Raw genomic sequence first — 15,000 nt, forward strand, 5'->3', positions numbered from 1 at the left:
TTTACAGGTAATACGATGCTGTGAATTGTTATTTGATTATTTATTAATTTGATTCTAATGAAATATATAATTTTATTTATTACTAGTTTGATAGCTATCAATATTTATTTGCAAATGCCACCTGTGGTTTTGTTTTTTACCTCTTTTGGCTGGAGTTTTAACAGCAGCTCAGGCACTGCACTCAGCACACAACCAGTGAGTGTCCACACAGGAATTCAGACTACTGAAGTTTTATACTGGCTAATCATTGAGAGCACTTTACTTGCCCACAGCTGCCATAATACGAGTTTGGGATTTTCAGACAACATAAAATACCAGTGGTGGAAAATATCGACATCTTATTCTTACTTGAGGAAGAAACCAGTGAGCAACCGTGCTTCCTATTTTATTAGTTAAGTGCTCCATCTGGCACCTCAGGCACGCACTGACTGGCCTGAATGCCTGGAACGCTTCAGCAGGCAGCCCCTCTGCAGAAATGCATTTACTGTATTTGAAGTTCTGTATTCTTAGTGAGCAAAAGCCCAAATAAACCCAATTTCACAACTGATATTGTAAGGGATGTGAGAACCTGCTGCCCGTGGCTGGAGCAGAGCCATGGCAGCACACCTGGACTGTGGCAAGGGTGACAGAAGACTCAGAAATATTTTAGTGATACTTTTATTTTTATAAAATAGTACAGATTTATGACAAGTGTGTTTACTTATAGCCTGTTTGGTTCAGTAGTCCAGTGCTCTATGGAAATGTGTTTATCTGTATCTATATTAATATATATATGTATATCTGATGTGAAGTAAATGCTGGTAAACACTACTTCAGCTTATTGTGCCACCAATAAAGCCACAAGAATGAGCTCGTGGCCTCTCTGTGTCTCCATTAAAAGGCTTTTCAGTCTGAAAGGAACTCACGCAATCTCATAATGGCTCCATGTCACAGACAGAACAGCAAAAAGATAGCACAGTCTCAGATACCTCAGTGCACACATGCAGCACAGGTAACAGCCTGCTCTCTTGTGGGGGTCCCAGATCCAGCCATGCCGCGGTGAGGGAAGGAGCAGGCCTGCAGCTGCTGGGTGTAGAGCTGACAGCACTGAGATTTCATCTCTCATCCATTTTCCAGTATGAACTCACTGTCACAGATTGCCATTACAACTTCCTGGAAAGCAGTAAGAATTGTCTGACAGGGATTGTGCATAGCTGACCAAAAGAAAAAGCACCTTTCAAGGCAAGGCTGGATCAGGCCCTGGGCAACCTGATCTGGCTGTGCATGTCCCTGTTCATTGCAGGGGAGTTAGACTAGATGGCCTTCAGAGGCCCCTTCCAACACTAAGGATTCTATGATTCTAACCTCAAAGTGTGCAGCTTTCAGAACGGGACTCCTTGTTTAGGCATTTGCTGCGGTTTTTTTCAGTGATTTAAATTACAATGCCAGAAGCAGTTGTCGCAGGTGGACGCAGTTAGGTTACATTTACAACAGATGGGCACTGGCTCAGCCTTAGCATCTAACCAATAAAATAAAGTAAAAGGCAAGTGCCTGAATGTTAAGTATGCAGAAGTCTGCCTCCACTGAGTAATAAAAGACTTTGGAATTAGGTGAATAAGAAAAAATAAAATAAAAATCAACAAATGCCCAAGGCAGAAGCATGTGGTATTTGTGTGCTGCTGGAATTGCTTCATCAACAAGTTCTCTTCTTTCCCCTGCTCTGATTAGTTTATAGCAACACAATGTACTGTAATAAACCCACAACGCTAATTCAGCTACAGAAATATGTAAGTTAAGAGAAGATTTTGTCCCCTTTGGTTCGATTCTCAGCTTCACAAAATCTCAGCTTTAAACATACTGAGGAATTACTCTTTATGCAGAAGTGAAATGAATTATGCGTCAATGAACAATTGGGTTATCAAGGTTGTTCACTTAATGTTCCAGCTGTTCTATAGCACCATCTTAATATTTACTGGAGATTTCTTTTGAATTTAGTCTTATTCCATGGTACTTGCAAATAAATACATCGTGTTTCTTACAGCTGCTGCACCAGTTAATAGCAAATACAAGTACATAATGAATTTCTTGCCTTTTACTGTTAGAACAAGAAATGACAGAGGGTAGAGGCTTCATTCAAAGGAGATCCATTAACGTAATAATAGAGAGGCCAGAGATCAAAGCTGATAGGATTTATAAGGAATTTTGTACAGTACTTAGCTACATTAACACTGTTATTTGCTTCTTGCTCCCATAAGCATTAGAACTTGGATATACCAGGAGTTCACAACAAAGCAAGCAACACAGTACTGCTCACTGCTTCTTTGCCCTTTTCCAGCTGTCCTGCAAGCAGATGGACACCAGCTGATTCTAGAGGAGATATCAGACTGGGATACTGTAGAACTTAAAATGTAAATGGAAAGAGTAAATGGAGAGACTGTATTTCACTGCAACATCTTTGACCTGGATTTTGGTAAGTATAAAGTCTCTCATCACAGTCTCTGATTAAAAGCACTTACACTTCAAAGTGAGCACTTCCTAAGGCATAAACACTGAGTTCAGTCAACATTAGCTCCTCTAATTTTGCATTATTTTTACATTTGAGACGTTTTAAAGGGAAACAGACAATGGTTCTTAAGGCAATACCTGGGAGAGCACTGACTCATGGCCTTCCAACAGGCACCAGCACACAATCATAAGAAAACTTGCTAGATTTCAGTCCACAAAAGCATCAGGGCATCCTTTTTCCTTCTACAAAATATATGTTACCTATGCTTGGGTCTTTGGGGTTTTTTTTTTGTCTTTTTTGTTTGTTTGTTTTCAGCTGCTCACCTTCCCCTGGCAAATTAAAGAAAATATCATTGCAGTGCCTCACAGAGATACATTATATAGATAACATGCATATATATTATATTACATATTATATAATAGTACATAGTGCATTATATAATATGTAATGTAGTATAGTATCTCCTATAAACACATATATAATATAATTTGTAATATAATGTAATCATATGTAATATAATACTATATATATGTAATATATATAGCATTTATAGGATATAAACTAGGACAAGAGAGGGAAGGGGGCAGTTGTGAAGAGAAAGCAGAAAGCTGACCAAGCAAAAAGATATTTCAAGTACCACAACGTGGTTGGTTTCAACTTCCTGAAAGGAAGGAGACAGACCAGTAACTGGAGGGTTCCGCTACTGCTCCTTCTGGAAATTTCTTCCAACAAAATAAATCCTTTTTTTGTCCCAGTCACAGATCTATGCCATTCTACTGTCTGTTGAATCACCTCCACTGCTGCACTCACTTCCTGTTCTAATTCAAATCTAGACTGAAACTGAATCAACCTCAGGTTATGCAGCTAACAAGGGCAGAGCCACATTGGGTCCAACTACATGAGGGAAATGCAATGCAATACGGACACTACAATATGGAGTAGTAATATAAAGAAAAAGAATTACTTGGATATATATGTAAATTGTGCTCTTGTCCTTTAGGAGGTGATAGCAAGTTGGATCCACTTTGTGAAGAAGCTAGAAAAGCAGCGTTAAATGCTTACTGATTTACAGGTTCATGTTCTCTTACCTTGGTTTTCTGTCAGGCAATTTACTTACACTACAAAAGTATTAAAAATATTAGGACACTGTTGGTTCTTTACACTTCTCTGTCTTTTAATCAAGATCTAGATAATCTTACTTGTTACTTAAGTCTTCCAGATAAGAATATATACACAACCTTTTCCAGAACCTGTTATTCATGTTGTTCAGAGTGGTAACGCATTCATATAGAACTGTGACTCACATGTAGTTCCAACAATCTGATTGTAATTAAAAGAACAAAATTCCTGGCTATCTTACATTCTTTCAAGTTTTAGAGTTTCCTATGCTAAAGATAATCATTTGAAAGTCATTCATAGTCGAGGATCAATCCACACATATTCATACTGTAGTGCCAATTTTGTTCTTCTCTTGGCCGTAACTATATCAAAAAACATTTCTACATCAGACATAACCCAAGGGTTCAGCCTGAAGGAAGTTAGCATAGTTCTAAGGACAGGGTTAAAGCTGACGGCATGTTATCATTACTAATATTCAAGATACCAAGAAGTAACACTGCTGTTCCCTCTTCCCATCCCTCTCAGTAAACAGAGCTTGACCCTTCCTTATTGCTTCTGACTTACCAACATCTCAATCTCAACTTCATTTAAAAAATGTTCCTGACCAAGATAAATTCAGCAGCTTGCAAGTAGTTGTATGCCAGAACACTGCTACCTGGAACAATTTCCAGTTTGGCCCATGTTTAGTTACAGAATCACAGAATCGCAGAGGCTGGAAGGGACAAGCTTTGCGGGACACAAGGCTTTGGGTCTGAAAGAGAAGCACCAAACTTCAAGACAAACAAAAGTAGATAAAAACTGCTCCAAATCTGCATTAGAGTAGTATTATGACCAGATTGCAAAAGACTGGAGATTGATGAGAAAAGATTTTTAACATAGCAGTAAAGCTAAAAAATAATTTAAAAAATAGCTCCACTAGACATTTTAAAGACAGCCAGCTAGAATGCATAGACCTCAGACTCTGTTATTGCTCTTTTGCAACAGAAGGGAAAAAACCATACACAAATTTGAAGTAGGCCTTTTGGTTTGGTACCCATTTCCCAACCACTACCTGTGATGAGTTGCCATGGCACTGGCAGGCAGCTGGGTATTTGAAGGAGTAGCCACTTGGACAAAGGTATTTACATAGTTTATTTATTTATTTTTTAAATATGTGAAATAACCACTTTTTCCTCAAACTCTCCCTCATTCTTACGGGGATCATCTGCCCCACAGATAATCACAGCTGTTTGAGAACAACTGAACAAGCAGACCTAGCCTGCAAGCCCTCTCTGCAGTGACTTTCAGCCAGACTACTGTGATGAAGTCAAATCAGGAGAAAGAAAACAGCAGCAGCACATTATTCCAGTAGTAACTCCAACTAAATTGCTACGTGGCTTTTAGGGTTTGACTAATTGTCTCATTAAGACACATTTCTGATCACTGAAATGGATCTCAAGTATTTTTAATCACTGAAAAAACTGTAACGCTGAGAGCCTCTCTCCCTCCTCTCCTCAGCACTATTTGCAATGGTGAACACACAAAGGCTCCTGTTGATTGGAGCCCCACGGTTACACAGTTGGCAGTCAAATGGTACTAATGGCACAATAACACAATACAACTAAAATAGTTTGCCTTTCAGAGTAACAATCTCTTATAACATGATTAAGTTTATCATGTACATTTCCTTATGTTTTGCAAAATGCTCAAAAATTTGACAGTTTTTACAGTAATTTCTTCAAAAGGGGGAGGGAAAATTAAAGAAAAAGAAAAAAGCTATCAAGGAATAAATTAACAACACTTGATACATTAAGGAAAAGACGACAACAATTGCATCAGATACAGGCTGCACAGCAGCATGGTTGCATGGCACCCTGTCCACTTCTCACGTAGAATGCAACTCCAAAGGCTGTGTTTGTCACGTTTAATTGGAGATGCTTTAATGAAACGCTTAGTTTAGGAGCTGACTTGCCCTAGGCAACCTCTGTAACTGATGGAGAGAGGCATCTCCACTGAGCAGTTCAGGTTCCTACTGATTACTAGGACTTTAATATTGTTTCAAACCAAACAGCAAAAAAAAAAAAAAAAAAAGAGATGAAGCTTTCTCCTCCTCATATGTGGAGCATATTTCAAAAGAAACACGCTGGCATTATTCAAAACATTACTGACATGCTCTTGGCACCATTAGCTAGCAGAAGGACTTCACTCCTGGCCATTGCTCCCAATGGCTACACATGCGCTGCAGTGATACATTCCCCTTACAAGAGTTACAGGTGTTTACCCAACAGCAAATAAAAACCAGCAGCCACTTAGTTTTCAAGCAGCTTCTTCACAGAAGCTTAACACAAAGCAAGCACAGCTATGGCTAGGAGAGATGTACGCTTCCATGTTGGTCAGTCTGATCAGAAAGCCTGCAAAGGCCCAGGAACTGCTTTGTGGAGACAGAAGTAGTGCACGAGAAGGAATTCATTCCTTACAACTACCCAGCTCTTACTGAAAATATATTTGAGACTAAATAGGATGTTTTGCTCACCTTAAAGTTACTCACAATGATGATCATCAGCTTTCTACAGGTGCACTGCTGGCCAATACAAAACAGCACACAGCTGATACCTGCACGGTTCTCAAAAAAAAGTTTAAAATTCACTAGTGGAACAAAGTTGAGTTATTTTAATAATTTTTTTTTAAATGATCAGTGGTACAATAGTTATATTTCCTTCCTCTTCATTTTGCATACCAGCCATCCAACAATTATATTAAAGATGGCAGCAGCCACAATTTCAGTGGATCATTTTTACACATGAAGAGCCTGGGACCCATTTGGTTTGCAGACTGGAGGAAATCACTTCTTCATCTCTTTCATCTGAAACTGAGAAAACAACTTGGAGTCACAGAGATCTCACTTCCCATTTTCCAGTTCTCCAATACGAAGTGCTGCATTACTTACCTATGCTGCACTCCACAATTAGCTCGAGGAAATGCTTTCTTTCAGTAAATTCCTTATATTTATATACATGCATTTATATATTACCACCTAAAATATTTTTTTTTTAAAAAGAAACAAACATTTCTGATTTCAGCAGTCCCTTTAAACCATCCAAACCTCTCTTGGTTATTTTCAGATAGTTTTGCTTCAAGCTCTGGGAACACTTTCTATTGATGCCCACATGTGTTAGTAGTGGAAAACACCCAAGAGAATACATGCAGGCTTCTTCTGCTCTGTCGAGGACTCATTACTCAGGATAGGCTCACTCAAGTGAGAGACAAGATGCATTACTAATTTAAGATGATTTTGGAATGCGGCCATTTAAATTTCAGTTTTGATCGATTTTGTAAGGCATTTTTAAGAAAAGAGAGGGTTATTCTGCACCCACACATAAGCACCATTCAGATACATATTTACCCACCTATACACATAGACATACCTATACACAGGAAAGACCAAGGTCTTACACATCAGTGGTTTTCATCACAGGCTCTGAAATAAACTCTGAGGACAAGAATATGCCACAGAGCTCTCCATTTACTTTCCTTTGGCTTTTGTTAGAGAGATAGGTATCACAAAGCTACACCCTGCACAAATCTGTTGAGCTCACAAGTTGCACAGTATTGCACTCAGTATGAAAAACAGAGTTTTACCGATAAGCCTGGAGAGGGGTTCGAGAGCTGTGGTAGAGACCTGGGAGGTTAAATAAATGAAAGTCATACTGCAGGTAGCACGCCCTTAAGTTTTTAATACATATGAATTCAGACCAGTGATGAGGAAGAGAAGGAAGAATATTATATATATATTTTTTGCTGGCAGTCCCTGCAGAAGCTATTTATGTACAGTCATAGACTGACGCGCAGACTCAGATCTATTTTCCTGAAGCCTGCAGAACCTTGCCTAAACAGGAACTTCAGAATGTGTGTGTGTAAATAAATTAAAGAATGTCTGGTTTATAATGAGCAGGGTGTATTGTGGTATAAATAGTACAGAATGCATTAAATAAATACTGTCACATATGACCAGATATCTATTAAACGAGCACACCACGGGAGAAGTTAATTATCTAAGTGTAACTAGGAACCATTTAGAATCACTGGAGATTACACTGCTTTATTTCTGTTTATCTTTCCTTCTGAATAGGCAGAAGGCTGTTGCAATGAAGAGAGTCTCAAAGCAACACAGAGCTTCAGCTCTTAATCAACGATACGACAACAAGAGTTTGAAATTCTGATCAACCAATAATTTTCCTCAGAGTAATTTTGGACAAAATATGCTGGCATGAAATAGCATTTAGAATGTAAAGTCGCGAGATATTTATGGTTCTTCTGATACCTTAAGCTGCTCAGAGGAACGAAGACAACTTACATGGCATATTTTATGTATATGTTTTTGTCAGATATATTACACCAAAAAAAGTACAGCTTGACTTCTTCAAAACTGATCGTTAGTGTCAGAGACCAATATCTCTGGAGTAGAAGATAACTTTACTACCGTAACAAGATTTTTCTAGACTTGAAAAGCTACAGTGTTTCAGTCCAGATGTGAAAATGTTAAGTCTAATGGAATGGGTGTCATGGTTTTATGATTTTCGGTTATTGATATTCCACATCATAACATCATGTAGTGAATATACCTGGTTCTCAGAAGAGAAGGACTACTACATTCCCCAGGGTACTTTGCTCCTCTGTTACCATTTCTGGACAGAGGGAAAAGATAAAGACTTGCAGATCACGAGACCTCATCCCTTTTCTTTTCACCCGTCTCCCGTCCTGGCAGCATCTCACTCCCCAGCCGTCTTATCGTCAGTAGAAGAGTAAGGCCTACCGTGATTTTTGGACATTCTCTCTCATTGTATTGGATTTATCAGCTTAAATTGTAATTATATTGTATTATAGTGTGTTGTTTTGCATTCCGATATCTTATTTAGTAAATTAGTTTATTTCTCCTCAGATTGTTGCCGCTGTTTTTGCTCTCAGGCCCATTTCCTCACCCTTTTTCCCTTTTCCCAGGGCGTGGGTCAGTGGGTCCTCCGTCACATTCATCACGGAACCGGGCCAAACGCCCATAAACCGTTGACAATGGGATTCTGCTTGGGCTGTGACATTCACAGAGAAAGCCATCCTCTATTTAACCTACCCAACATAACCAACATCGCAAGCGTGGGTTAGTTAAGAACGCTTGTGCAACCCACTCTAACACACAGAACAATTGATGAAGAAACATTTAATCACATAAAATTCTTGAAAGCAAGACCAAGACAATCACTTTAAATTACTTAAGTACTGCTTAAAACTTGCAATTATATATAGCAATAAATATTTCATCTTTAACAAGCCTATCGGGAGCAGTTTGCTAAACATTTATTTTCAGTTGAGGGGAATTACGTACAATCATTTTATCACATTCTGAGTAAGACAACTTTATCCCTTTGATATCCACAGTAGTAGAGATACTTATTTGGGGAAATAGTGTATTTCCTCCAGGGGCTCTCCCCGCCTTTCCCCCTCCCAGCACCCCCAGCCCCGTTCATGACAGCCCTGTTCTGTGCTCTCCAGCAAACTCAGTGCTAGGGAACTCCCTGCCCTTTCTGGGTGAACAGACAGTCAAGGTGCTCTCCTGCAGACCCTGAAAGTCTCCACTGCCAGAACAGCAGGGAACAAACAAGCTCACCGCTTCCATCAGGGGCAGCAGAGCCTCAGCCTGTACAACACAGAGAAGGTGTGGGACAACAAGTGTTCACAGCCCTGTGCCCGCTGTTGCCCTCTGCTGTAGCCCAAGGAGCAGAGGCATAAGCCCACATCTAGAGAGAGGACACGAGAGGTGCACATTCAAGCACCTTTCTACCATTCAGAGGGCTGCATCAGAGGTGCAAAGAGGAATTTGTGGGAGTACTGAACATTACTGCCTTTCACGAAGTCCCTGAGCAGACACCTTTAATTTCACTGCAAGATCAACTGGAACACAGTTGTTAAAACCAGTGTTAAAACAAACCTGGGTCACTGACAATGTCTAATGGCCACCCAAGGAAAATAACCAGGAGCAGAGCTGAACTCTGGTCCAGAGCTGCTTCACTTGCAGTCACCTGAGGCTCCTTCCATCCTCCAGTTGGGGGAAAAACCACGCCAGCTGGGCACGGCATGGGCAGAAAGGTTCGCGGTGCTCTCATATGAGAATGTCAGCAAGTTTACGGACAATCACATAAGAAGCAGTAACGATTTCTGCAACTGAAATTGTATTTCAGTGTTTCACACAGCATCTTTAGCAATGACAACTGTTTTCCCTCCTAAGTAAATTAGACTTCCATTTGCCATTAATGACTGCTCACTTAAATATCACAAAGGAACTGCCTGGTGCACTTATTAATAATTGAAAACTTTGGAGAAGTCTGTGAAATATTTTTCCATCAAAGCTGATAAATCTCTAACATATTATTTTTCTCAAATAGTTTTTCCTTTTGTTCTTTTAGGATAAGACGACACATTTTAAATAACAGCATTAAGAAAAGCACAATCTGAATTAGTAGTTGAGAAGCATCTAAAAATCAGAAGTGATTTTAAAACCCCGCATAAAAAAGCAGGATTTTGAAAATAGCCAATATTTGTCTGTTCCCTTCCTTCAAACATAGTGGACTTCTTTCAGTCTGCATGCTGTTTCCTAACACCTTGCAATGATGATTAAGAAAACAAAGGCGCTTAATCTCTGTCCTTGGTCTGCATACACATTTCTTAAATCAGCCAAGTCCCACAGATTGAACCTTCTATTGCTTCACAGTTGGACTTCACAGAAATACTAAACGACCAAAAGGAACAAGAAATACCAAAAACCCAGTACCAACAGAAATCTTTAGTGCCTTCTGGCTGTGGTTACTCTGCTCATTAAAGTTTAGCACCCGAGAAGGGCAGAAAGATGCATGCAAAATGACCCCCACTGCAGAGATTCAGTGCACTAAAATGGCCCGCGATTTCATCAGCAGAGAAGGCCTCCGCAAAAAGAGCCAATCAAAGATCAGGACCTGCCATCTTGTCCATGGGACACAGCAGTCCAGGGCCTGTCCCTGCCACCAGATCGCACTGACTGCATGATGGCTGCAGCTGACAACGGCTGGGCATTCCCCTCCACTCATAGAAGGAATTTTTACAGTTTTTTAAAAACAACCAAACAAAACCATACATTTTTCTACTATCTTTTACTCAAACATTTTGTCACCTTTTCCACACAAGAAAAGCTGTTCTCACACTACAAGCAGCAGTATTTCACATCCTGAGAAGCCTTTGCCCAGGGCTTGCATCAGAAAGCCACTATCACACTGTGCTCACCCCTAGGCCTTACAGCCCCCAGGAGCTCTGACAACAGCACAAATCCCCCCGCACCCAAGGGCAGGATGAGGTGCCCTGGCCAGTTCCCAACAGTCCTGTCTCTTACCTGCCCATAGAAGCACCAGCAGCCAGGAGTCTGCAGCCTCCTGCTCCTCCAGAGCACCTTTCCCAGCAGCCAACCCCAGCCTCCTTCACTGCAGTCTAACTCCACCACTCTTGTCCCTTCTGGAACAAAAACAGTGGACACTGCCCCTCAGAGAGCTGGGCAGGGAATTCTGCCCCACCTTGAGTCACTGGGAGCCCAGCTGCAGCCCTCCTTTCTGGGAAAAACAGGGATGCTTTCAACAATGACTGGAAAGGAGATAGAAGCAAAGCAAAGCAAAGCAAAGAGTTTGGGACAAAGCCCTGGGCTGTAACCAGCTAGCCTCAGACAGCCTTTAAGTGGCCACCCCCACCCCCGTAGGCCTGTTCCATCAGCCTTAATTAGGTAGCCACGTGTGCTGAGTAACTCGTTAGCACCTGGTGCCCCAACGACCTCCCCAGGCTGCTGCTCCAGCACCTACAGGTGGAGTTGTCCCTAAAATTAAATCCTACTGAATTGCTGAACCAATACACAGGTCAATAGCAGACCTTTTTTTCTCCATCTTGAAGCAGATTTGTTAACTTCATGACAATTTGCATCTTCTTTTAAGGGACTTTCTGGCTTAGCGTGATTTTTGAGTGTGCTTGTATTTCATGTTTTACACAATGTTCAAAGTCATGTGTGCCAATGGAAAAAGCTAGATCAAGCAACAAGTGGCTGCAACATGTGTAAAGTTAACAGCAATCAACAAGACTGATGTGAGGAACGGGTCTTTCCTTTTTTTGCATACACACATGACGTGCTGTCTCAGCCCCAAATACGATGAAGTCAATTGATTCTCATATTCCTTGCATTCTTACTTCCTACTGATACAGCTGTGATTGGAATTTCAGCGCAGACAAGCTGCAGAAGCCTACCATGCTCTTGTTCTTTGCAAACACTTCACAAAGACTGTCTGATTGTTACTTAGTATGTAAAAACCATTTACACTGTCAGCTAGCTCTATTTTTTCTGAGATCAGACTCTTAGCCCAGTTTAAAGCTGCCGTTAGAGAAACCTGCATTCATTGTTGATAATGCACCTATTTCATGTGCATCTACCCGAGAACTCTCTATAACTTTTTTATACAAGGAGCTATGTTGTGGAAAAGCAGCAGAATTGTGCAAGTAGGTGTAATCGATGCATTTAGCAATTTAGAATACTTTAATGGCTTTTGAACATTTACCATCTGAAGTGCGTGCAATAGTAACAATAATTTAATAGAAAAATGTTTAGAGAAATGAAGTCCCATATTGAAATTAGAGAAATTAATTCCAGTCCAATCCCCATAATTTGAAGATTCTGCTTGAAACAGAAGTGTGGGCACTTGATTTATTACTACAAAAATCAGAATAAACCAAAAATATTCTAGTATAACCTCAATGTTTTTATCACTACTTTTAACCCAACAGTTCTGAGTAATTACCTTTTTCCTGTTCAAATGCTGCGCGTCTCCTTCTTTGCCTCGGAATTTAAATAAGTTACTAGCAGGGAAACAAACAGAAACCAGAAAAACGCCCTAGCATTCTTATGAATGGATACTAACGCCAGCCTTCAAAGGAGAAACTGTCAAAGAGAACAGGAATAACAAAGAATTTATTTCTTACATATTTTATTGTTTTGTTTTCTTGTTTTGTTTTTTTTTTTTTTTACATTCTCTGATGGAATTTTTATGCAACTATTATGCCACAATCTATGATACAGAATGAAAATGGAAACCCACCATTTACCACTTACATTTCTATGTTAATTGTTTCCTACCTCTGCATATACTGTGGCATAAGTGCATTTATCGTATTTCATGCAGCACTGACCTGCTTTATGCAGACTGAGAACACAATGAACAGTGCCAGCAAAATTTAGGTGCATTCAATTATTGCCACAGAAACACGGATTCACAGAAGCATTAAAATACTCTGGGTGATGGTTGCTACCTATCAGCATCATGTTTTGAACAGTAGAAATGGACAGGAGATGATCTTCACTGCTGTCAACTGTAGTATTTTCCAAGTTCATTAGGTTTCAAAAGATTGAATTAACTTCAATGTTTCAACGACAGAAAAAGCCCAAAGCAGTCAGACTAATTTTAAAGGATACTACTGATTTTTCATAAACATTAGGCTAAGTTTGGATCTGGAACCCATGTAAGCACCTTAGCACACCAATTTTATGCTCTGACAGGAGGATTTATTTTATTTTTACCATGTTATCTCAAGGCCAAGTGAAGGGACAGCGTGAAGCGCACATCCCCTTTTGGTAACCTGCTTTACTAGCAGCAGATGATCATAGCTCATAGTTTTTAATACAGCTTTTTACTTTGACAACACAAGAAGCTTTTCAGCATCACTTGACTATTTGCATCAAGCATAAACTGTCAAGCCTTATTATGTCACAGCCAATACACCAACAGAAGGGTAAAACTTACTTCCAGGAACAAGAGCACGTCCCAAGAGCACATTCAGGACAGGGAATCAGAGATGGGGGTGAAGTCTCCTCTATGTGTTTTCCAGTCACTTGTTATGAGTGGATCTAGCACAACCCTCAGGCACTGCAGGGGCACAGAGCCCTCACACAGCTCGTTATTGTTTCCTGCTTCAACACAGGCACGGCCATTCTTCTGACTCCTGCTACATCTCTTATTTTCTTAACTGTGCAGTTCCCTCTGCCATCCCACAGAAAGAAAGGACAAAGCAGAGAACCCAATACTTGCTGACAAACGCACATTTCTCAACCACTCAGTCTTTTTACAGGCGCTACCAGGTCAAAGAAGGTAAATCCTTGTACTTTGGTGAAGGAAGGAGGTCATCCAGAATGAAGATGTTCATAGGACCCCGCCAGTTTCCTACATACCGTAAGGCATCAAATCAGGCAGCCTAGGGAATGGAAGCAATTGGTGCTGTCGTCACTTACTTCGAGGTCATTTATCTACCATTTTGCTGCTGAACTCTCCCGTTGATAAGCCACCACTCTGTCAGCTGTGGTCAGCTCCACTGCGGTGCCTCTATGTTATATCCAAGTAATCCACACCACTTCTGTAATCACCCATAGTTTACTGACTTCGTAATCTTGACTCCCTACTTCCAGCCTTGTCACATCAGCTTACCATCTCTTTCCAATACCCACCCCCAGTACATTTCCCTACCAAAGTAATCTATCAGTATCGTGGTAGCAACCTTGCTTTTAGGTTTTGTTATTCCTCTCCAATATGTCTAGAAATAACTGTCAATTGTTGTTGTCAAATAATGCACCTTGTTTCCTTAGTGGCTTCCAAACTCACTCTCCTCTTTTTTTGGGGATGTGCACAATTGCGTCATGCTGTCCATGCCTGCTCCACTTACAGCAATTTGACAATGTCCACAGCCTGAGATCAGAGCCTCTCTGAGCTAGACCCTCCCTGTCCCAAAGATTTCCCAGTCTAAGTAGAAAAGTGACACAAGATGGTGGAAGATAAGTTGCTTATTTTTTTTCCTTACAAACTGGGAGAAAAGTGCAGAGTAATGAAGTCAGCTGCTGGATCCGTAGTTTCTAGTATTTCTCCCATTCACTTTTAATTCTTCTTTTGGCCGCTGAAATTTGAGGCAGTTGTAGACAGAGACAGGTCAGCGCATGGCAGTTAGAATGTCTTTCCCTCAAATGCCTCCAGGTTGAAAGCTGTATCCAGGAACCTTCTGAGCGACACCAGATGTGTGTTCTTGTTGCCTGTGGCAGCTGCAGCAGCAGGCTCTCGGCCAACATACCTTTGTGACAAAAAGAATTGGGCAGACATGAGGTAAGAAGAGAGATTATTTTGACACTAACAAGTATGGGAACATGCTGCTAAATGCATTTAAGTCAACTCAGCAGATTTGAACAAATTATCATCAATCTTTCTTAAATAAAAATATAAACAAATCTAATTTGTACCATCAGTTACACCTTCCAGTCAGCTTCCACCTCTTTCTCCCTCACTGCATTTTCTCCCCATCCCACCCACGGCAGACAGCTACACTGT

At 40.5% G+C, this 15,000-nt stretch overlaps 2 protein-coding genes across 5 annotated transcripts in view; one reads left to right on the forward strand and one right to left on the reverse strand.

The window, feature by feature from the left end:
* On the forward strand, positions 925–5,070 carry C5H10orf53 (chromosome 5 C10orf53 homolog). The gene is given in 5 exon segments (XM_021398675.1): positions 925–991; positions 2,315–2,449; positions 3,486–3,557; positions 4,589–4,721; positions 4,820–5,070. Coding segments are annotated over 3 exon segments (267 nt in total). The 3' UTR covers positions 3,551–3,557; positions 4,589–4,721; positions 4,820–5,070.
* The window catches only part of OGDHL (oxoglutarate dehydrogenase-like), a 53,701-nt gene continuing 53,151 nt past the window's right edge, over positions 14,451–15,000 (reverse strand). For all 4 annotated transcript variants that reach the window (XM_021399912.1, XM_021399913.1, XM_021399910.1 and 1 more), the window contains one exon: positions 14,451–14,746. In XM_021399912.1, the coding sequence (XP_021255587.1) occupies positions 14,623–14,746 (124 nt within the window). In that variant the 3' untranslated portion in view covers positions 14,451–14,622. The remainder of the gene's footprint in view (positions 14,747–15,000) is intronic.

The sequence above is a fragment of the Numida meleagris genome, chromosome 5 (genome assembly GCF_002078875.1).
Source record: "Numida meleagris isolate 19003 breed g44 Domestic line chromosome 5, NumMel1.0, whole genome shotgun sequence".
In the NCBI taxonomy this organism is placed as follows: domain Eukaryota; kingdom Metazoa; phylum Chordata; class Aves; order Galliformes; family Numididae; genus Numida; species Numida meleagris.